Raw genomic sequence first — 23,931 nt, 5'->3', positions numbered from 1 at the left:
TTGGACCATTTATTCCATTTACATTTAAGGTTAATATTGTTATGTGCGAACTTGATCCTGTCATTATGATATTAACTGGTTATTTTGCTCATTAATTGTTGCAGTTTCTTCCTAGCATCGATGGTCTTTACATTTTGGCATGTTTTTGCGGTGGCTGGTACTGGTTGTTCCTTTCCATGTTTAGTGCTTCCTTCAAGAGCTCTTGTAGGGCAGACCTGGTGGTGACAGAATCTCTCAGCATTTGCTTCTCTGTAAAGGATTTTATTTCTCCTTCACTTATGAAAGTTAGTTTGGCTGGATATGAAATTGTGGGTTGAAAATTCTTTTCTTGAAGAATGTTGAATTTTGGTTCCCACTCTCTTCTGGCTTGTAGAGTTTCTGCTGAGAGATCTGCTGTTAGTCTGATGGGCTTTCCTTTGTGGGTAACCTGACCTTTCTCTCTGGCTGCCCTTAAGATTTTTTCCTTCATTTCAAGATTGGTGAATCTGATAATTATGTGTCTTGGAGTTACTCTTCTCGAGGAGTATCTTTGTGGTGTTCTCTGTATTTCCTGAATTTGAATGTTGGCCTGTCTTGCTAGATTCAGAAAGTTCTGCTGGATGATATCCTGCAGAGTGTTTTCCAACTTGGTTTCATTCTCTCCATCACTTTCAGGTATACCAATCAGACGTAGATTTGGTCTTTTCACTTAGTCCCATATTTCTTGGATGTTTTGTTGATTTGTTTTTGCTCTTTTTTCTCTAAACTTCTCTTCTCGCTTCATTTAATTCATTTGATCTTCAATCACTGATACCCTTTATTCCAGTTGATTGAGTTGGTTATTGAAGCTTGTGCATTTGTCACGTAGTTCTCGTGTCATGGTTTTCATCTCTATGAATTCGTTTATGGACTTCTCTGCTTTGGTTGTTCTAGTTAGGCATTCGTCATATCTTCTTTCAAGGTTTTTAGTTTCTTTGCACTGGGTTCGTAATTCCTCCTTTATCTCGGAGAAGTCTGATTGTCTGAAGTCTTCTTCTGTCAACTTGTCAAAGTCATTCCCTGTCCAGCTTTGTTCTGTTGCTTGCGAGGAGCTGTGTTCCTTTGGAGAGGGAGAGGCGCTCTGATTTTTAGAACTTCCAGCTTTTCTGTACTGATTTTTCCCCATCTTTGTGGTTCTGTGTACCTTTGGTCTTTGATGATGGCGACGTAGAGATGGAGTTTTGGCGTGGGTGTCCTTTCTGTTCGTTATTTTTCCTTCTAACAGTCAGGACCCTCAGCTGCAGGTCTGTTGGAGTTTGCTCGAAGTCCACTCCAGACCCTGTTTGCCTGGGTATCAGCTGTGGAGGCTGCAGACAAGTGAATATTACTGATCAGCAAATGTTGCTGTCCGATTATTCCTCTGTAAGCTTCGTCTCAGAGGTGTACCCAGTTGTGTGAGGTGTTAGGTGTTAGTCTGCCCCTAGTGGGGGATGTCTCCCAGTTAGTCTACTCGGGGGTCAGGGACCCACTTGAGCAGACAATCTGTCCGTTCTCAGATCAGATTCTGTGCTGGGGAAACCACTACTCTCTTCAAAGCTGCCAGACAGGGACATTAAATCTGGAGAGGTTTCTGCTGCCTTTTGTTTGGCTATGCCCTGTCCCCAGAGGTGGAGTCTACAGAGGCAGGCAGGCCTCCTTGGTGTTCTGTGGGCTCCACCCAGTTCGAGCTTCCTGGCCGCTCTGTTTACCTACTTAAGCCTCAGCAATGGCAGGTGCCCTTCCCCAGCGTTGCTGCCGCCTTGCAGTTAGATCTCAGACTGCTGTGCTAGCAGTGAGGGAGGCTCCGTGGGCGTGGGACCCTCAGAGCCAGGCATGGGTGTGCCATTGGCTAAGACTTTTGATAAAGCCCAGTGTTAGGGTGGGAGTGACCCAATTTTCCAGGTGTTGTATGTCACGGTTTCCCTTGGCTAGGAAAGGGAATTCCCTTCCCCCGGCGCTTCTGTGGTGAGGTGATGCCTCGCCCTGCTTCGGCTCTTGATTGTTGAGCTACACCCACTGTCCTGCCCCCACTGTCTGACACACCCCAGTGAGATGAACCCGGTACTTCAGTTGGAAATGCAGAAATCACCCGTCTTCTGTGTCACTCATGCTGGTGCTGGAGGCTGGAGCTGTTCCTATTGGGCCATCTTGGTGCGAATCTCAAGAGGTCTCCTATATACACTGTTGCATCCCCACTTGCATCTGTTATTTTCTGTCCCTTTAGTAATAGTCATTCTAACTAGGATGACATGACATCTCATTATGGTTTTGATTTGCATTTTACTGATGATTAATGATGCTGAGCATTTTTCATATACCTGTTGGCCATGTGTATATCTTCTCTTGAGAAATGTCCATTCATCTTTTTTGCATGTGTTAAAATGTGACTTTTGAAAAACCATTGAGTTCTTTGAGTTCCTTATAGATTCTAGCTACTAGTCCCCTGTTGACTGAGTAATCTGCAAATATTTTAACTCATTTCAAAGGTTTCTTGCTACTTTGAAGATAGTCTCTTTTTTGTAGACTGAATTTCAACCTATTTTTTCTTTTGCCGTGCAGAAGGTTTTATTTAATATAGTTCCATTCGTCTATTTTATTTTGTTGCCTGTTTTTTTGAGTTCTTAGGCATAAAATCTTTGCCTAGACTAATGTCTTGGAGAGTTTTCTCCATGTTTTCTTCTAGCATTTTTGTAATTCCATGTACTACAATTAAGCCTTTGCTCCATCTTAAGTTTGTTTGTTATATGGTGAGAGATGTGTCCAGTTTCATTCTTATGCGCATGGTTATCTAGTTTTTCTAGCACCATTTATTGAAGAGGTGTATCTTATCCTGTCCCCAATGTATATTTTTGGTTGCTTTGTTGAAGACCAATCAGCCGTGAATCAGTGGATTTACTTCTGGGTTCTATATTTTGTTTCATTCGTCTATGTGTCTATATTTATGCCAACACCATGCTGTTTCAGTTAATATATCCTTGTAATATGTTCTGAAGTGAAGTAGTGTCATACCTCCAGCTTGGTTCTTTTGCTCAGGATTGCTTTGGGTATTTAGGCTCTTTTTTGGTTCCATATCAATTTTAGAATTGTTTTTTTCTATTTCTGTGAAAAATGATGTTGGTAGTAATAGAGATTGCACTGAATCTAGATTGCTTTGGGCAGTGTGGTCATTTTAACAGTATTAATTCATCTGACCCATGAGTGTGATCTGTTTTTATTCTTGTTTGTGTCCTCTTCAATTTCTTTCATCAGTGTTTTTGTTTGTTCATTTTGTAGATGTCTTAACCCTCCTGGGTTAAACTTAATCCCAGATACTTATTTTTGGTTTTTGTAGCTTTTGGAAGTAGAATTGCTTTTTTGATTTCTTCTTCAGCTGTTTCATTACTAATGTATGGAAGTGCTACTTATTTTGTACATGATTTTTGTATCCTGCAACTTTTCTGAATTTATTTATCAGTTCTGAGAGTTTTTTTGGTAGAGTCATTAAAAAAAGAAAGATATAAGATCATGTTGTTTGCAAAGAGGGACAGTTTGACTTTCACTTTTCAAATTGGATGTCTTTTCTATTGTGTTTTCTTTTGCCTGATTTCTCTGACTGGGACTTCCAGTACTGTGTTGACTAGAAGTGGTGAAATTGAGCATTCTTTTCTTGTTTAAATTAGAGGAAAGGTCTTTAACTTTTCCCCATTTAGTGTGATGTTATGGGTTTGATATATATGGCCTTTAATATTTGGGGGCATGTTTTTTGTTTCACTAGTTTGTTGACAGTTTCTATAATGAAGGTGTGTTGAATTTTATCATGCTTTTTCTGTATTAATTGAGATGATCAGATCATTTTTGTCCTTCAGTTTATTGATGGGATGTGTTACATTTGTTGATTTGTATATATTGAATCATCCCTGCATCCCTGGGACAAATCCCAGTTGAACTATTTGTATTATGATGTTGACCATTTTTTTCGTATGCTTCTTAGCTACTTGTATATCATCTTTGGAGAAATATCTCTTCAAGTCCTTTTGTTGCCTTTTTAATCTGTTGATTGTGTCCTTTGATGAACAAAAGTTTTCAATTGTGAGGTAGTACCATCTATATGTTTTTGGCATAGTCCCAATTTTATGTTTTTGCTTTTGTTGCCTATGCTTTTGGTGTCATTTGCAAGAAATCATTGCCAAATCCAGTATCATGATGTGTTTTCCCTATGTTGGGAGTTTTCTAGTTGTGGCTTTTATATTTTGGTCTTTAATCCATTTTGAGGTTTTTTTTTTTCTTTCGTGTATGGTGTAAGGGTCCAACTTCATTCATTTGTGTGTAGATACCTAGTTTTTCTGGCAACATTTGTCGAAAAGGCTGCCTTTTAGTCATCAGTTGGTCTTGGTACCTTTGTGAAAAGTTATTTGAGCACATATAGAAATGTTTATTTCTAGGCTATTTTTATTGGTCTGTATATCTGTATGTCAGTACAGTACTGTTTTCATTATTGTAGCTTTGTAATACATTTTGAAATGAAGAAATATGAGTTCTCCAATATTATTGTTTTCAGAATTGCTGTGGCTATTTAGGGTTGCTTGATATTTCATATGAATTTTAGGATGATATTTTAACTTTCTGCAAAAAGTGTCATTGGGATATTGATAAGGAGTGCATTAAATGTGTAGCTCACTTTTGGCAGTTTTTACATCATAACATTGTCTTCCAATCTAGTGACATGAGGTGTCTTCTATTTATATGTGTCCTCTATAATTTCTGTTAATAATGTTCATAGTTTTCAGTGTACAAGTCTTTCACCCCCTTGGCTAGATTTATTTATAGTATTTTTTTCAATTGTAAATGAAATTGTTTTCTTAATTTCCTTTTCTGATTATTCATTGTTAGTATATAGAAATGTAGCTATTTTGTGTATTTTTTTGTGTGTGTACTGCAGCTTTGCTGAATTATTTGTTCTAAAAGTTTTTTGGTGGAATCTTATGGTTTTCTATGTATAAGAACACGCCATCAGCAAGAAGAGATAATTTTACTTCTTCCTTTTTGATTAGGATGCCTTCTATTATTCTTGCGTAGTTGCTCTGGCTAGAACTTTTGTGTTGACGCTGGGCGCGGTGGCTCACTCCTGTAATCCCAGCACTTTGGGAGGCCGAGGCGGGCAGATCACGAGGTCAGGAGATCGAGACCATCCTGGCTAACATGGTGAAACCCCGTTTCTACTAAAAATAAAATAAAATAAAAAAAAAATTAGCCCAGCTCTGTGGCGAGCGCCTGTAGGTCCCAGCTACTCCGGTGGCTGAGGCAGGAAAACGGCGTGAGCCCGGGAGTGGGAGCTTGCAGTGAGCTGAGATCGCACTACTGCACTCCAGCCTGGATGACAGAGCAAGACTCCATCTCAAAAATTAAAAATTAAAAAAAAAAAAAGCTATGTTGAATAGAAGTGGTGAGAGTGGGCAGTCTCATCTTGTTCCTGATTTTAGAGAAAAAGCTTTTAGTCTTTCACTATTGAGTATGATGTTAGCTATAGGTTTTTTGTATTTGGCCTTTGTTATGCTGAAGTAGCTCCCTTCTATTCCTAGTTTGTGGATTGTTTTTTTAATCACAAAAGGGTGTTCAATCTTGTCAAATGCTTTTTCTATATGAAGCAAATTGATTCTATGATTTTTGTCTTTTATTCTTTCATTGTGGTTTATTTCATTAATTGAATTTTGTATGTTTCAATTGTCCTTGCATTCAAGGCATAAATTCCACTTGGTCATATTTTGTAATCTTTTTTGCTAGTATTTTGTTTATGATTTTTGCATTAATATCCATCAGATAATTGGTCTCTAGTTTTCTCCTAGTGTTGTTTTCTAGTTTTGGTATTAGGATGATGCTCTCCTCATAGAAGGAGCTTCAAAATATTCTCTGTACTTCAGTTATTAGTAGAGTTTGAGGAGCATTGGTGTTAATTCTTTAAATTTTTGGTGGAATTATGCAGTGAAACCATGTAGACCTGTGCTTTGTTGGTAGATTTTTGATTAGTTATTCAGTCTTCTTACTGTTCTGTCAGATTTTCTGTTTTTTCATATTTCAGTTTTCATAAGTTTGTTTCTAGGATTGTATCCACTTCTTTGGATTATCCAATCTGTTAAGATACATTTTTGTATGTGTTAGAATACAGATTTGTTAGAATACAGTTTTGTATTTGTTAGAATACAGTTGTTCTTAGTATTCTTAGTTTTCTGTTTCTGCATTACTTTGCTGAGGATAATGGCTTCCAGCTGCATCCATGTTGCTGAAAAGGATATGATTTTTTTAACCGCTACATAGTATTCTACAGTGTATATGTATTGTATTTACTTTATCCAGTTTGTTGTTGATGGTCACCTAGCTTGATTCTATGTCTTTGCTCCTCTGTTGTGATGCATATACAAGTACACATGCGTTTTTGGTAGAACAATTTATTTTTGTTTGGCTACTGAGTGAGGCTGGGTCAAATGGTAGTTCTATTTTTATTTTTAGTTCTTTGAGAAATCTCCAAACTGCTTTCCACAGTGGCTGAAGTAATTTTCAAACCTACCAACAATGTATAAACATTGCCTTTTCTCCATAGCCTCCCCACCATCTGTTATTTTTGACTGTTTAGTAAAAGCCATTATGATTGGTGTGAGATGGTATCTCATTGTATTTCTGATTTGCATTTCTCCGATGATTAGTGATTTTGAGCATTTCTTTCATGATTGTTGGCTGTTTGTACGTCTTCTTTTGACAAGTGTCTGTTCATGTTCTTTGCCTAGTTTTTAATGGGGTCATTTTCTTTTTTTGCTTGTTGACTTAAGTTTCTTATGGATTCTGGATGTTAATCCTGGATGTTAGACCCCTGTTAGATGCATAATTTGTGAATATTTTCTCCCATTCTGTAGGTTGACTGTTTACTCTGATGATAGTTTCTTTTGCTATGCAGAAGCTCTTTAATTAGATCCCGTTTGTCAATTTTTCATTGCAGTTGCTTTTGGCGTCTTCATCATAAAATCTTTGCCAGTTCCTGTGTCCAGAATGGTATTGTCTAGGTTGTCTTCCAAGGTTTTTATGGTTTTTGGTTTCATATTTAAGTCTTTAATCCATCTTGAGTTGATTTTTGTGTATGTTGTAAGGAAGGGGTCCAGTTTCAATCTTCTGCATTTGGGTAGCCAGTTATCTCAGCACCATTTATTGAATAGGGAGTCTTGTCTTCATTGCATGTTTTTGTCAGCTTTGTTAAAGATCAGGTAATTGTTGGTGTGCAGCTTTATTTCTGGGTTCTCTATTCTGTTCCACTGGTCTCTGTGTCTGTTTTTGTACCAATAGTACCATGCTATTTTGATTACTGTAGCCCTGTAGTATAGTTTGAAGTTGGATAATGTGATGCCTCTGGCTTTGTTCATTTTGCTTAGGATTGCTTTGCCTAACTGGGCTTTTTGGTTCCATATAAATTTTGGAATATTTTTTGTAATTCTGTCAAAAGTGACATTGGTAGTTTGGTAGGAATAGCATCGAACCTGTAGATTCCTTTGTGGAGTAGGGCCATCTTAATGATATTGATTCTTCCAGTCCATGAGCATGGCATGTTTTTCAATTGGTTTGTGTCATCTATGATTTCTCTCAGCAGTGTTTCGTACTTCTCCTTGTAAAGATCTTTCATCTTCTTGGTTAGATGTATTCCTGGGTATTTTGTTATTTTTTGTGGCTATTGTAAAGGGATTGTGTTTTTGATTTGCTTCACAGCTTGAACATTATTGGCATATAGAAATACTACTGATTTTTGTGCATTGATTTTGTGTCCTGAAACTTTACTGAAATTGTGCATTCCCTAGGAGCCTTTTGGTGGAATTTGTAGGGTTTTCTGTGTGTAGAATCATCTTATCAGTGACAGGGCGTAACATGACTTCTTTTCCTATCTGTACGTCTTTTATTTTTTTCTCTTGACTGATTGCTCTGGCTAGGACTTCTAGTACTGTGTTGAATAGGAGTGGTAAGAGTGGGCGTGGCTTCTAATTAAACTAAAGAGCTTCTACACAGCAAAAGAAACTAGCGTCAGAGTGAACAGTCAACCTACAGAATGAAATAAAATTTTTGCAATCTACCCATCTGACAAAAGTATCCAGAATCTACAAGGAACTTAACAAATTTACAATAAAAAACAACCCAATCAAAAAGTGGGTGAAGGACATGAACAGATACTTCTCCTTCAAAAGTGGACATTTATGATGCCAACAAACATATGAAAAAAGCTTATCAGTGGTCATTAGAGAAATGCATATCAAAACCACAGTGAGATACCATCTCATGCCAGTTAGAAGGGTGATTACTAAAAAGTTAGGAAACAACAGATGCTGGCAGGGCTGTGGAGAAATAGGAATGCTTTTACACTGATGGTGGGAGTGCAAATTAGTTCAGCCATTGTGGAAGACAGTGTGGTGATTCCTCAAGAATCTAGAACCAGGAACACCATTTAACCCAGCAATCCAGGACATGGATGAAGCTGGAAGCCATCATCCTCAGCAAAGTAACACAGGAACAGAAAACCAACACTGCATGTTCTTACTCATAAGTGGGAGTTGAACAGTGAGAACACATGGACACAGGAAGGGGAGCATCATAGACTGAGGCCTGTTGCGGGGCAGGGGGCAAGGGGAGGGAGAGCATTATGACAAATACCTAATTCAATTGGGAATTAAAACCTAGATGATGGTCTGATGGGTGCAGCAAACACCATGGCACGTGTATACCCATGCAACAAACCTTCATGTTCTGCACATGTATCTGAGAACTTAAAGTTAAGAAAAAAAAAAAGAGTAGTTATCTTTGTCTTGTCTTGTTCCAGTTCTTAAAGGGAATGCTTCCAGCTTTTGCCAGTATGATTGGCATGATGTTGACTGTGGGTTTGTCATAGATGGCTCTTAGTATTTTGGGGTGTGTTCCTTCAATACCTAGTTTGTTGAGAGTTTTTATCATGAAGGGATGTTGGATTTTATCAAAAGCTTTTCTGTGTCTATTGAGATGATCATATGGTTTTGTTTTAATTCTATAATTGTGTTTTAATTTTATAATTGTTTGAGTTTTCTCTTTTAAAATCTAATTTATCTAAAGGCGTATCCATTTTAAAGATCTCTTCCAAATCCAACTCTTATTTAAAATTTTTTCTATTGTGTTGTTATTTAATTAATCACTACTCTAATCCTTCTTACTTCTTTCTTCTGCTAACTTTTGGTTCTATTTGTTCTTCTTCTAGTTCTTTCCAAGTGTAAATTTAGGTTGTTGAGATTTTTCTTCCTTTTTAATGTACTACACACTTACAGCTATAAACTTGCTTCTTACCGTTACTTTTTCTGCATCACATAAGTTTTGGTATGTTTTCTCATTTCTACTTGTCTCAAGGTATTTTTTAATTTCTTTCTTTCATGATCTCTTCTTTGGTCTATTGTTTAAGAATGTTTTGCATAATTTCCACATAGATGAATATTTTCCAGTTTTCCTTCTGTAATTGATTTCTGGTTTTATTACGCTGTGATCAGAAAAAACACTTTATATATTTTTAGTATTTTAAAATTTGTTGAGCCTTGTTTTATGGTCTGTCATGGAGAATGTTTCATGAGCCATGAAGATCAATGTATATTCTGTTGTTGTTGAGTGGAATATTCTGTATTATTCTTTTAGTTCCAGTTGTTCTATAGTGTTGTTCTACTCCTCTGTTTCATTATTTATTTTGGTTCCAGACCACCACAATAAAAGGAATATTGTAATAAAGTGAGTCATACAAGTGCTTTTGGTTTCTGACTTCATATAATTATATTGTACATTGGTTGTAAGATTTGTTTCTGGTTATTTTATGTTTCTTGTTGATACTATAAATGTTTAGTTATATAGAAAATCATCTGAGCTTTGCACAGTTGTCTTTTATAATCTTGCTCAACTATTGCTCTAAATGTTTACACTTTGTTTTTGTTTTTTGGTGGAAGACCATATTGGCTACTAATAAGAATGGTTTACTCTTTCTCTTAATATTTATATATTTAATGTCTTTTCTTTTTTCCCTTCTCTTAGTATATTACCTAAAATCCCCAGGACAATTTTAATATAAAACAAATTTGTTCTTGATTTTTGAATGAACATTTCACAATTAATTATCATATTTGCTGATTTTTGGCATTCATACCAAAGTAAGAAAATTCTTCTGTATTCCTATATTGTTGTTAGTTTTTTGTTTTGTTTTAAATCGTAAGGTGTTGGATTGTTTTGGGTGATTTTCTGACTTTATTGGCATGTTCATATATTTTTCCTTTAATCGCTTAATGTGGTAAGTTATATTAGTAGATTTTCTAATGTTAAGCTATCCTTGTATTTCTGGAACGAAATAATCTCAATAAATTACCCAAATCTTTCTTTAATACTAGTATAGTTTATTTTGGATTTTTGCATTTATATGCCTAAGTGATATCACTCTGAAATGTTCCTTTTTATGTCCTTCCCTTTCTGACTTGGATAACAGGTCATGCAATTTTCATAAAATGAGTTGAGAACATCCTTTTTAAATTCTGTGTAACGTTTCCCAGAAGACAGGGGTTATTCATTTATTGAAATGTTTGTAGGCCTTTCCTTTAAACCTCTAGGACCAGATAAGGGGTTTTTGTGAGTCAGCTTTATATAATTGATTGAATGTGTTGATATTTGTAACATTTTGAATTATCCTTTTGAAATTTTCTATTTTTTCTTTTTTTGAATTTTTAAATTTAGAATGTGTAGTATAGTCACATGGCTTAAAACTGAACAATGTTTAGTGGGAAACAATGAAAAGTTTTACCTTAATTTTGTATTAATGTCAAGGGAATTTCCTTCAGAGAGGAATTCTATTTTTGTTTTTTACCTTGGGAACATGACTTGTGGGGGCCCACCATAAGTCATGCTCCAGATTTGGGGTTCACTGACCTTCCAAAAATGGAAACCCAGGCTGGAATTCTGTGTGAGGGCTAGCTTTAGGACCACCTGTACTGAGGGGTGCATTTTCCTACTTCGTTTTCTTTCTTCCTTTGCTTAGTATTACAAATGAAGTTCTATTATTTATTCTTGATTCCATTCTGGTAATTTAGGTTTTCATTAAAATTGTTCTAGGTTTTATACTTACTGGGAAACTTGCTCTCATATTTTATAATAATTAAAATGTATGTATTATGTCCACCAGAAGCTGACATTTGGATTATTGTTTTCAGCCTATCTTTCTTGTAGTCTGCTTTATCATGATGAATGGACCCACAATTTACCTCTTTGCTCCCAGGACATATCCTTATGAGAGATCTTTAATTCCTATCTTTATCTTGCAACTCCACAGATACTTATCAACAGGTCCTATCATTTCTACCTTCAGAATATCTTTTACATTGGACTCTTCACCACCTCTGTTATTACTTGTCAAGCCACCATCAGCTTTGGCTGGATTATTTCAATAATTTTTGATTTGGTTTCTCTGTATCCACTCTTCACGTCAAATAGTAGTGTTTTCACTTTAGATGCCTGATTGTTCCATTTTTGCTTCATGTTTGTCTATTTTAGGATATTCTGTATATTTATAGTTCTTTTAAATTGGTTCCCATATTTGCATTTCGCTAGGATACTGTCGCTCCCTTTCCTTTCCTTTCCTTTCCTTTCCTTTCCTTTCCTTTCCTTTCCTTTCCTTTCCTTTCCTTTCCTTTCCTTTCCTTTCCTTTCCTTTCCTTTCCTTTCCTTTCCCTTCCCTTCCTTTCCTTTCCTTTCCTTTCCTTTCCTTTCCTTTCCTTTCCTTTCCTTTCCTTTCCTTTCCTTTCCTTTCCTTTCCTTTCCTTTCCTTTCCTTTCCTTTCCTTTCCTTTCCTTTCCTTTCCTTTCCTTTCCTTTCCTTTCCTTTCCTTTCCTTTCCTTTCCTTTCCTTTCCTTTCCTTTCCTTTCCTTTCCTTTCCTTTCCTTTCCTTTCCTTTCCTTTCCTTTCCTTTCCTTTCCTTTCCTTTCCTTTCCTTTCCTTTCCTTTCCTTTCCTTTCCTTTCCTTTCCTTTCCTTTCCTTTCCTTTCCTTTCCTTTCCTTTCCTTTCCTTTCCTTTCCTTTCCTTTCCTTTCCTTTCCTTTCCTTTCCTTTCCTTTCCTTTCCTTTCCTTTCCTTTCCTTTCCTTTCCTTTCCTTTCCTTTCCTTTCCTTTCCTTTCCTTTCCTTTNTTCCCTTCCCCTTCCCTTCCCCTTCCCTTCCCCTTCCCTTTCCGCTTTCCTTTCCTTTGTCTTCCTTTCCTTTCCTCCACCTTCCAGGTTCAAGTGATTCTCCTGCCTCGGCCTCCCGAGTAGCTGGGACTACAGGTGCATGCCACCATGCCCAAGTAATTTTTGCACTTTTAGTAGAGACGGGATTTCACCATGTTGGCTAGGATAGTCTCGATCTCTTGCCCTTGTGATCCGCCCGCCTCAGCCTCCCAAAGTGCGGGATTACAGGCGTAAGCCACTGCGCCTGGCCGGATAGTGTTTATTTCTGATTGTTCACTTCGTTGACTCTCTTTTTGAAGGTTAGGTTTGAAGGGTTTGTCTTGATGGGAATGTTTTACCATCTTCTATTTCTACCCTGGTGTTCGTTTATCCCTTTTAAGCTATTTTGAGGTTCCTGGTACTTTTGGGTACCTCAGTCTGGAGCTAGATCTTCTTTCAAGCCTGAGGCATCTTGTCCCTCCCTGATATTTGGCAGAAATCAGATTGAATCTTGAGATAAGCAGCTTTACACAGATCTTATCTGTGGTATGTTAAAAAATTTCTTCTATGTCTCCAGACTATAGTTACAATCTGTTTTTGGCTTCTTGTAGTTTTTTATTTTTTTTTTTTTGTTCATTTGTTTGTTTGTTTTTAAAATAGTACTTTAAGTTCTAGGGTACATGTGCACAATGTGCAGGTTTGTTACATATGTATACATGTGCCATGTTGGTGTGCTGTATCCGTTAACTCGTCATTTACATTAGGTATATCTCCTAATGCTATCCCTCCCCACTTCCCCACCCCATGACAGGCACTGATGTGTGATGTTCCCCGCCCTGTGTCCAAGTGTTCTCATTGTTCAATTCCCACCTATGAGTGAGAACATGCAGTGTTTGGTTTTCTGTCCTTGCGATAGTTTGCTCAGAATGATGGTTTCCAGCTTCATCCATGTCCCTACAAAGGACATGAACTCATCCTTTTTTATGGCTGCATAGTATTCCATGGTGTATATGTGCCACATTTTCTTAATCCAGTCCATCATTGATGGACATTTGGGTTGATTCCAAGTCTTTGCTATTGTCAGTAGTGCGGCAGTAAACATACGNATACATGTGCCATGTTGGTGTGCTGTATCCGTTAACTCGTCATTTACATTAGGTATATCTCCTAATGCTATCCCTCCCCACTTCCCCACCCCATGACAGGCACTGATGTGTGATGTTCCCCGCCCTGTGTCCAAGTGTTCTCATTGTTCAATTCCCACCTATGAGTGAGAACATGCAGTGTTTGGTTTTCTGTCCTTGCGATAGTTTGCTCAGAATGATGGTTTCCAGCTTCATCCATGTCCCTACAAAGGACATGAACTCATCCTTTTTTATGGCTGCATAGTATTCCATGGTGTATATGTGCCACATTTTCTTAATCCAGTCCATCATTGATGGACATTTGGGTTGATTCCAAGTCTTTGCTATTGTCAGTAGTGCGGCAGTAAACATACGTGTACATGTGTCTTTATAGCAGCATGATTTATAATTTTTTGCGTGTATGCCCAGTAATGGGATGGCTGGGTCAAATGGTATTTCCCGTTCTAGATCCTTGAGGAATCGCCACACTGCCTTCCACAATGATTGAACTAGTTTACAGTCCCACCGACAGTGTAAAAACGTTCCTATTTCTCCACATCCTCTCCAGCACCTGTTGTTTCCTGACTTTTTAATGATCGCCATTCTAACTGGTGTGAGATGGTATCTCACTGTGGTTTTGATTTGCATTTCTCTGATGGCCAGTGAACATTCCATGGTCGTGGATAGGAAGAATCAATATCGTGAAAATGTCCATAATCCCCAAGGTAATTTATAGATTCAGTGCCATCCCTATCAAGCTACCAATGACTTTCTTCACAGAATTGGAAAAACTACTTTAAAGTTCATACGGAACCAAAAAAGAGCCCGTACTGCCAAGACAATCCTAAGCCAAAAGTACAAAGCTGGAGGCATCACCCTACATGGCTTTTGGCTTTTTAAGAGTATGAGAGCCCTTCTGTAGTCCCCAGTTTCATTATCTGAGTTTGGATTCTTTCCATTGCTAAGCGTAACAATGCATTTAGTCCTAACTGTCAGTAGTTGAACATCTGCCATCTCTGTATATGTTGGGCACAAAGATAGAGTAACTTTTTAAAAAGGCTTGCTTTCCCACCCTCCCTCCTTCTGCCCTTCTTTCCTCCCCTCTGTCTTCCTCTCCTTCCTCCATCTAATTGTCTACCTTTGTTGTCTGTCTATCATTGTCTTTTTTTTACAGATAAGTAGGAATTTCTAGTGCTTTACCTAAAACTTGGTGTTTATGTTTGGAAATAATGAATGTATGGTATTTATGTTGGCATACTTTATTTAGATATATATGTATATATTTAGTTCTTTGCAAAAGTAATTACAATTAATTTTATATTGTATCTTTAAGACATCTAATTTTGAAATCCTTTCACAATGAAAAAAGATGTAGAGAATGATCAGGAGGAAAAGATTAACTTTCAAGAACTTTAGGTACATTTCACTACAGTCAAGAGAACTGAACATGATCTGAGTCTCAAACTTTGGAAAACTATTTTGATGTCTTTGAAGTACTGTCCTTTCTTCTTGAAATGTATCTGTATGTGCACTTCAAACAGAGAAAACAGGGAAATAAGTAAATGTCTATAATTTGTTGTGATTAATATCAAAATAAATGAGTTCATTTTTGTTCATCTACTGTATTACTTTATTATACAATAATTTAATAACTAAATGTTTTATACATATCTTCTAGTTTATTTGCTTCACATTCTTAACTTTTATACCAAGAGGCCATGACATTTTAAGTTTCTGAAAAAAAAAATCTGTGACTGGTATAAAAGTTATTGTTTGTGTTAAAATTATTTTAACTAAGTGAAAAAATTAAAACAGTATTAGTTTTCTCTGTCATTTTGTAGAATAGTTAAATATAACATGTTTTGTTACATTTAGTATTTATTATGTTTGATTATTGATATAAGCACTCTAATTTTAGGCCTTTGAAGACAATTTAATTGAAGCAAGGAAAGAAGTTGAAGTATCACAGAGTAAATATAATGCTCTGTCATTACAGTTGAGTAATAAACAGACTGAACTTATCCAGAAGGATATGGATATTACCCTGGTCAGGCAAGTATATTCAATTTTTAACTTAACATTATAGAAATGTCATTAGTCATTCAGAATGATAGCATTTATACTTATTACTAACACCATAAAATAATAACTATGTTTTCTATGGTTATATATGTTTGTGCATTGAGAATCTGGAGTTATTTACACTAAATTGAAAAATTGCCTGGGAGAATGAGTGGGTATACAGGATTGGATGAGCATGGGCAAGGGGTACCCTAGTTTCAGTTTTTAACAAGGACATTGTAATGCTTTCATTCATTGTTTTCTTCTAACATTTCTAGCCATGTGTTACATGATACTCATATTGTTACAGTGAACAATAATAACTGAGAAACAAATTTTGACTCTTAATTTTATTATGTTCTATATAGTTTCAGTTTGTAAAGCAGTCTTGCTGTATCAACATAGTTGATTTTATAATACTTTTCATAAAGTTGGATTACTTGAAAAAGTAAGCACGATACACTTGTGTTTCTGTGTTTTTTAAAGATGTTAAAACTATTAATCTACTTTATAATTACCTTTTTCAGAAAATAGTATGAGAGAGAATAAATTAAGACAGAACTTTTCCTTGGTTCATAGATCAGTGTCTGTCTATCTATCTATCTGTCTACATGCATGAATGGACATGCATGCATATTTGTATGTATGTGTTTATTTATTTTGGTAGCACCAGAGCATGGGATCGAAGGTATGCTTCTAGAGGTATATAATAGACTTTGATTGTATAATTTATTTTAATTTAAAACTAAGTGATATATAAATGATGGATACATCTCTGCCATTCTGGTACACATTGGGTGGAGTTCTTTGGTAAAACTTGTCTGGGAATTTTCCTTCATGATAGTGGTCATTGGTAAGGGGGTCAAGTTAGTGCTGTTTATCAGGTAGTTTTTATGGTTCCATTGGGTAAAATACAGTTTTGTAAATTTGTGCCATTGTGAATTTAGTTTGGATGAGAAACTGTTTACCATTATTGAAGCCAGTAAAATTAAAATGAATTAGAACATTAATAGATTCCTTGTATCACATTTTAAAACTTTTCATCATAAGGGTGAGGAAAAGTATAAACTTCATAGATGACAGACTGTTTGACATATCAACTCATATTGTAATTATTTTTAAAACAATGGTGAAGTCAGAAAAGTAATTCTAAATAGGAATAGAACCTTAGATTTGGATGAAATTTAAAATTTTTTATTTATTCATATCCTCTTCCCAATAAGATGGCATACATAGCATTAAGTCTTTTCTTGAAACTTAGTTTAAAAGTTTCTCATATTTTCAATACTGCTGTTTTCGTTTTATATTGTTTAAATTTTGAACATTGTTTTACATGTACTTAGTTGAAATTTGCCTTTTTATAATTCCCACCCATTTATTATAGTTTTATTATCTGGAGAATCTCAGAAACAATCTACTCCCTATTCTATAACATAGTTCAGTGGTCTTAGACAGTTCTCAGTGACAAAACTTTTTCACTAATTAATCAACTACTCCTATTTCTTACATAATCTCTTCATATACATGTTTCACAGATGTTATCATATTTTGGATTACCTTTCTGACTGTTTTCCATATTGTCAATCTTCTTCTTAAAATATAACATGTAGAACTGCATAAAATATTTCAACAAAGACCTTTCCATTTTAGAGTATGATGGTGCTAGGCTATTAGAACAAATATGGTGTTCATTCTAGGATACAGTGCAGTGTTAAGGACATGGGATATAACAACTATGTTTTCTTCTACATTTTGCATGAGTTTGTATATTTAAATTTAGTGTATTGCAAGAGCTGTAAGTTATTATAAATAAAGCAAGAATATCCTCACATGCACTTTTTCTTATACCATAGTAAAAGAATAATAGCTAGTGGGCCATGTGTAATTGTAAGAGTTTGATTATAAGGACTCATAGAGGCGTATGGCCTATGTGAATTAATGCAGGAACAAAAAACCAAATACTTCATGTTCTCACTTATAAGTGGGAGCTAAACACTGAGCACCCATCGACATAAACATAGGAGCAGTAGACACTGTGGACTACTAGACGGTGAAGGGAGTGAGGGTTCATGGGTGGAAAATCTACCTGTTAGGTACTATATTTACCACCTGGGTAACAGGATCCATACCCAAACGTCAGCATCAAGCAATATAGCCAAGTAATAGTACCACACATGTACCCCCTGTATCTAAAATAAAAGCTGAATTTTTGAAAAAAAGGACTCACAGAGGAGAAGAATAATAGCACAGAGTTGGTAGTTTGGAGCAGCGTACTTTGTCTTGAATCTTCATTATAAGTTAGTAGTTGAGATGTCTACAGTGTGTCTCCTGAGTTATCTTGTATGAGGATTACTGTTGGATATACTGCATGTCTTATTTCTTTCATCATTATTTCATTGGGAGAGGGTGGTTATGATATACCAGTCCCAGTTTATTGAATCTTTATGTTGTAATCAAGACATGTAAAGCCATAATTGTGGAAAAAGTGGTCTAGGCACTTTCTTATTTGGATACACTTTTCCTCACTGATAAATGATAGAGCTACTGTTTCTGTATGGATTCCCTTCTTTGAAGTTCATAGTCATTTATATTTTATTGAATATTTGATTCATGTCACCCATTGTGCTAAAGGATATTTTTGTGAACTCTACCTCAAATGATTTTTGCCTAGGTTACAGTATAAATAAGTATATACAGTCATTCCTTGGTATCTGTGGGGGATTGGTTTCAGGCCTCAATATGGATACCAAAATCTATAGATGCTCAAGCCCCTTATATAAAATGGCAGTATTTGCACATAACTTATATGCATCCTCCTGTATACTTCAAATTTTTAGATTACTTATATTAATAATATCAAATACAATGTAAATTCTATGTAAATAGTTGTTATATTGTATTTTTTGTTTGTATTATTTTGTTGTTATATTTTTAAAATTATTGTTTTTGATCTATTGTTGGCTGAATTTGTGGAAGCAGAAACCACAGATATGGAAGTCCAATTCTTTGCATATATAATGATGTACATGTCTGTAATCTATATAGAGCATATGAATATATTTACCTAGCTATGGCGTAAAAAACGATAACCGATGAAATTGCCTAATCAAAACTTTTGCCTGAATAGGTAATGGTTCTACAATTGAGGTGAGAATTTTTGTTAGAAATTGAGTCAAGACAGTGCAGTCATAATTTTGGTTCAGAAAATCTTCAGACAGAATCCTGAAATTGGATTAATACATCTGGATTGCTGGTTTTCTCAGATGCTTAGCAGAAGCAAGTGAGTTTTCTTTGGAGAATGATAAAATAATCTGGACTTAAATTATATCTAAAGTTTTACAAAGTAAGGTCTAGCACATAGTCAGAAATAACAAGTATGTAGTAAGGAAAGAAGAATAAAAAGATACAAGACCTAGAAATGAAAGCAGAAATCCTAGTTATTTGCTAAAACATGATTAATTCACATAGAGAACCCAAAATAATTTATATATAGTTTAATAAGTTTATCATGCTTGGTGGATACCTGGTCAGTATATAAAACTTAATTGCATTTTTATACCAGCAAAACATATTAGGAAATAAACTTAAGAAGAATTTACAATATTACTGGAGGTATGAAAAGCAAATATAATGAAAAATGTGTGTTACCTCTATTCAGAGAATTCTACAAACATTGAGAAAAATAAAAGATCTAATATGTTCAGGGAAATAACAAAGTTCATGGTTTGGAAGACTCACTATGATAAAGATACCAGTTCTCTCTGAATAGATATTAGATTCAGAAAATACTGACCATGGATTATCAACAACAGGAAACCATTACCACCCTTAACCAGAAGGGACAAGAATTAGTATCCTGTGACAGAAGCTGCCTGATAAGAGCAATAGCCTTAGACAGAGGAACACAGGCACTGTCAAACTGTGGCTCAGCAGAGAGTGAGCTGGGTAAATAAATATCCGGACCTCTTTCTCCTTTACCCTGGAATCACCAGCTAGTGCCTTCAACTGATGAAATTCAGTCAAGAGTCAGAAAACAAGGAGCAGTATAATCTAGTCTTTAGAGAGATTGGTCTCTTAGGCTAAGCAGAGTAGAGATGATGAAGATTGGCCCGTTATCAGTTACTACTATTTTTCAGAGCTTTTCTGGCCATTATTCCCTGTTAGTCTTTGCACATGAACTTTAGAGTAAGCTTGCTTATTTTTTCTTTGGTATGTTATTAGCACATAAAATTTACAATAATCTAAGGAGAATTGACATCTTCATGATGTTCAGTCTTCTTGTCCCAGAGTGTGGTGTGTCATTTCATTTGTTTCAGTCTACCTCTGTGTCTTTCCTCATACAGGTTTTGAACATTTCTCATTAAACTTATTCCTAGCTCTTTCTTGTTTCTTGTTACTATTTTAAATATAATTTTCCTTCCCATATAGTTTTCAAATGATTTTCTTTTATTGCATACAGTTTTACTGTGCAGTTGTTTTCGTGGATAAAATTAGTTGTTTTATTTTACTATGAATTGTGCTATAGTTATTTTGGTACAAATGATAAACATGAATTATATAAAATAAATACATGCAGTACAGAAAAGTACAAGGAAGGTAAAAGAAAAAAAATTGCACTAAAATGCATCCCTAGAGAAATAACAGCCATAAAATTTTGTGACCATTGTTCTAGATTTTCTCAGTCCCTATTTATAAATTGAAGATTGAGTAGACAGACATTTTTAAATAAAAGGAACTATATTGCACATGCTCTTTTGGTAACTAATAATTTTAGTTTTTTTCATATAATAAAACAATAAGGCTCTCTGTGACCTTGAGGAGATTATTACATCTTAGATAATTAGTTTTTCTCTATAAGGAACACTATCTTTCTAAAACTAAGAACAAACTGATATGAAAAACCTTGGAGATTCATGATTTTTTTTTTAACTACATTTCATCTCTAGTTGATTTTGGCACTCTGCTCTATATACTCTGGAAATGAGCACATAAATTCAACCATTTTGACTCCCTCCAATTTGTATCTTAAGAATTATAGCATTTATCTCCTCTTGTATAACCACAGTGAACACAGATGTTTAGGCATAATTCTATATAGTACTTCAGTGTTCATCACTAAACTTTTTACTCTTGATTTGTTCATTCAATACTGTTTGTTTTGATTCATCTCATGGGCCCGTTTTTACCAGGGCTTTCCCTATTGCTACCATATGCTTTCTGCCCCTGTTGGCATCCAATTTAGTCATGTGACTTATTTTGGCCATTGAAATGAGAGTCTTTGCAAATGATTTAAAGGAGCCATTGTTTGATTTGCCTTTGCTTTTCACCTTTTTCCAGGAGAATAGCCTATTTCCACTACAGTCTGATGCTCCAGTTTGGGTCTTAGAATAGAGAAAAGCAAATGTAATGTGAACAAGCCATGGATCTTTGTTTTTGGAAGGTGTCAGGTTTTTTTTTTTAATTGCAGAATTATGTAGAGAAGCTGTTCAAAACCCTCTGTTAGTGTTTCCTATCAAACCTGGTCTTTAAAGGGATATTCCTAATTTAATCACATGGCCTACTCAACCCCTTAGACAGCATCACTGATATGGTTTGAATATTTGTCCCATCCAAAGTTAGTGTTCAAATTTAATCCTCAGTGTGGCAGAATTCGGATATTGGGACTTTAAGAGGCCATTGGGTCATGAGGGCTCTGCCCTTATGAATGAATTAATCCATTCTCATGAATGAATTAATCCACTTAGGTATTAATGGGTTATTATGGGAATGCGACTGTTGGCCTTATAAGAGGAAGAGAGACCTGAGTTAGTATGCTCAGCCTCTTCACTATATGATATCTGGCACTGCCTCAGAACTCTGCATAGAGTCCCCACGAGGAAGAAGGCCCTCAGCAGATGGAACCCTTCAACCTTGGACTTCTGTAAGAATAACTGTAAGAAAGAAATTCATTTTTCTTTGTAAATTATCCAGTTTTAGGGATTCTGTTGTAACTAACAAAAATGGACTAAAACAATCACTGGTAAATGAAAGATTGTTAGGTTTATATTTCAGCAGTACAATAATATTCTACAGAACTTAATATCCTTCATGAGATGGGAAGAAGTATTGTTGGTTCTCAGCATCTTCTCTTTCAGCTAACTGAGATTTTCCTTAATCCTCTTTGATCTGGTTCTAGAGGAACTTCTCAAGTTTGAACGTAACAATTTTATGTTTCATAACTTTGATTTTGCTTGTAACTACTCTCATTATGGATTTAAAGTTGTGATGGCATTTTGTTTTCTTTGTATCAATTCTTTTTTATCTTTTTCATTTCATTCATTCAACAACTGTTTTCACAGAGCCTGAGTCAGGGATTATATACTGATTACTTGGGAGATTCACTTCCAGTACAGAGTGGGCAAAAGAACAAGAATCTGAGTCAGGGAAGGATAAAAAGTAATTTGAGGTAATGCATTGTTGTTCTGGCCATTGCTTCATGATAAACCATGAAGACATCAGGTCACTGACTTAGCCACTCAGGAACTGAGAAACCATGCCGTAGAGCAAGCCATCAGATGGAAGAAGATAATTTATCTCTCTGGTTTCCTTTTGTGTTTTGTCTTCTGGTTTGTTGCTCATACTACCCTTGTATAGTAGCATTGTTTATCCCAGTCTGGAAATGGTAGATGGAGAAAAAGACTCTAGGCGTGCAGCTGGTTATCCTTCCATGATGGAGTCATATGAATTGTATATATTTGGCAGGCTGATGTGTCTATTAGTAGGCTGAGGCAGAAAAATGGACTCAAAATTCTAGTAGCTAGCTGAGGTTGAATCTCAAAAGATGTATGTGTCCCATACAACAACAAATACTTAATAAGAGACAGAAACTGTCCTAGGTGCTCTGTTTATAGCAGTGAACAAGAAAGTTCCTGCCCTCACAGAGATATCCTTACATCTTGGCTTTCTATTGGTATTTCACAGGGGCATGGTGGCTTATTTTTTGTACTTCTTCACTTTTCTTCTAAGTTCTTATGTTACTCCTACTGAGAGGTATACTCTTCCTCCGAGTATGCACAATTACATTTCATTTTTCTTAATTTTATTCCCCCATCCCTTTAGATGTCCTGTTTTTCTTTTTTTTGAAAATTTAATTTTGTTTCAAGTTCCGGGATACATGTGCAGGTTTGTTACATAGTAAATATGTGCCATGGTGGTTTGCAGCACCTATCAATCTTATCACCTAGGTATTAAACCCCACATATGTTAGCTATTTATCCTGATGCTCTCCCTCCCCACACACACCACCCTCCCCACTGACAGGCCCCAGTGTGCATTGTTCCTCTATCTATACCCATGTGTTCTCATTGTTCAGCTCCCACTGCATGCAGTGTTTAGATTTGTGTTCCTGCGTTAGTTTGCTGGCGATATTGGCTTCCAGCTCCATCCATGTCCCTGCAAAGGACATGATCTTGTTCCTTTTTATGGCTGCATCATATTCCATGTTGTATATGTACCACATTACCTCTATCCAGTCTATCTTTGATGGCATTTGGGTTGATTCGATGTCTTTGCTGTTGTGAATAGTACTGCAGTGAACATAACACATGTATGTATCTTTATAATAGAATGACTTATATTCTTTTGGGTATATACCCAGTAATGGGATTGCTGGGTCAGATGGTGTTTCTGGTTCTAGGTCTTTGAGGAATCGCTGCACTGTCTTCCACAATGGTTGCCCTAATATACATTCCCACCAACAGTGTAAAAGCATTCCTGTTTCTCCACAGCCTCGCTAGAATCTGTTGTTCCTTGACTTTTTTTTTTTTTTTCGGAGATGGAGTCTAGCTCTGTCACCAGGCTGGAGTGCAGTGGAGCAATCTCGGCTCACTGCAACTTATGCCTCCCCAGTTCAGGCAATTCTTCTGTTTCAGTCTCCTGAGTAGCTGGGACTACAGGTGTGTGCCACCATGCCCAGCTAGTTTTTGTATTTTTAGTAGAGATGGGGTTTCACCATGTTGGCCAGGATGGTCTCGATCTCTTGACTTTGTGATCCACCCACCTCAGCCTCCTGAAGTACTGGGATTACAGGAGTGAGACACCATGCCCGGCTGACTTCTTAATAATATCCATTCTGACTTGTGTGTGATGGTATCTTATTGTGGTTTTGATTTGCATTTCTCTAATGATCAGTGATATTGAGCTTTTTTTCATGTTTGTTGGCATCATAAATGTCTTCTTTTGAGAAGTGTCTGTTCATGTCCTTTGCCAACTTTTTAATAGAGTTGTTTGTTTTTTTTCTGGTGTTTTGTTTAAGTTCCTTGTAGATTCTGGATATTAGCCCTTTGTCAGATGGATGGATTGCAAAAATTTTCTCCCATTCTGTAGGTTGCCTGTTCACTTGATGCTACTTTCTTTCTTTTTTTTATTTATTATTATTATACTTTAAGTTCTAGGGTACATATGCATAACGTGCAGGTTTGTTACATATGTATACTTGTGCCATGTTGGTGTGCTGCACCCATCAACTCGTCAGCACCCATCAATTCATCATTTATATCATGTATAACTCCCCAA

The 23,931-nt window shown here is 36.0% G+C and overlaps 1 protein-coding gene across 1 annotated transcript in view; it reads left to right on the top strand.

Moving 5' to 3' along the window:
* Window positions 1-23,931, top strand: part of LOC108520592 (centlein-like) — a 296,774-nt gene that overhangs the window by 29,362 nt on the left and 243,481 nt on the right. The window contains 1 exon segment of the mRNA XM_017860004.1: window positions 15,236-15,369. Within this exon segment, the coding sequence (XP_017715493.1) occupies window positions 15,350-15,369 (20 nt within the window). The 5' untranslated portion in view covers window positions 15,236-15,349.

The sequence above is a fragment of the Rhinopithecus bieti genome, unplaced genomic scaffold (assembly GCF_001698545.2).
Source record: "Rhinopithecus bieti isolate Rb0 unplaced genomic scaffold, ASM169854v2 scaffold_51780, whole genome shotgun sequence".
Classification (NCBI taxonomy): Eukaryota; Metazoa; Chordata; class Mammalia; order Primates; family Cercopithecidae; genus Rhinopithecus; species Rhinopithecus bieti.
The sequence above is the reverse complement of the archived record's forward strand: the minus strand, read 5'-3'. Positions and strand labels throughout refer to the sequence as shown.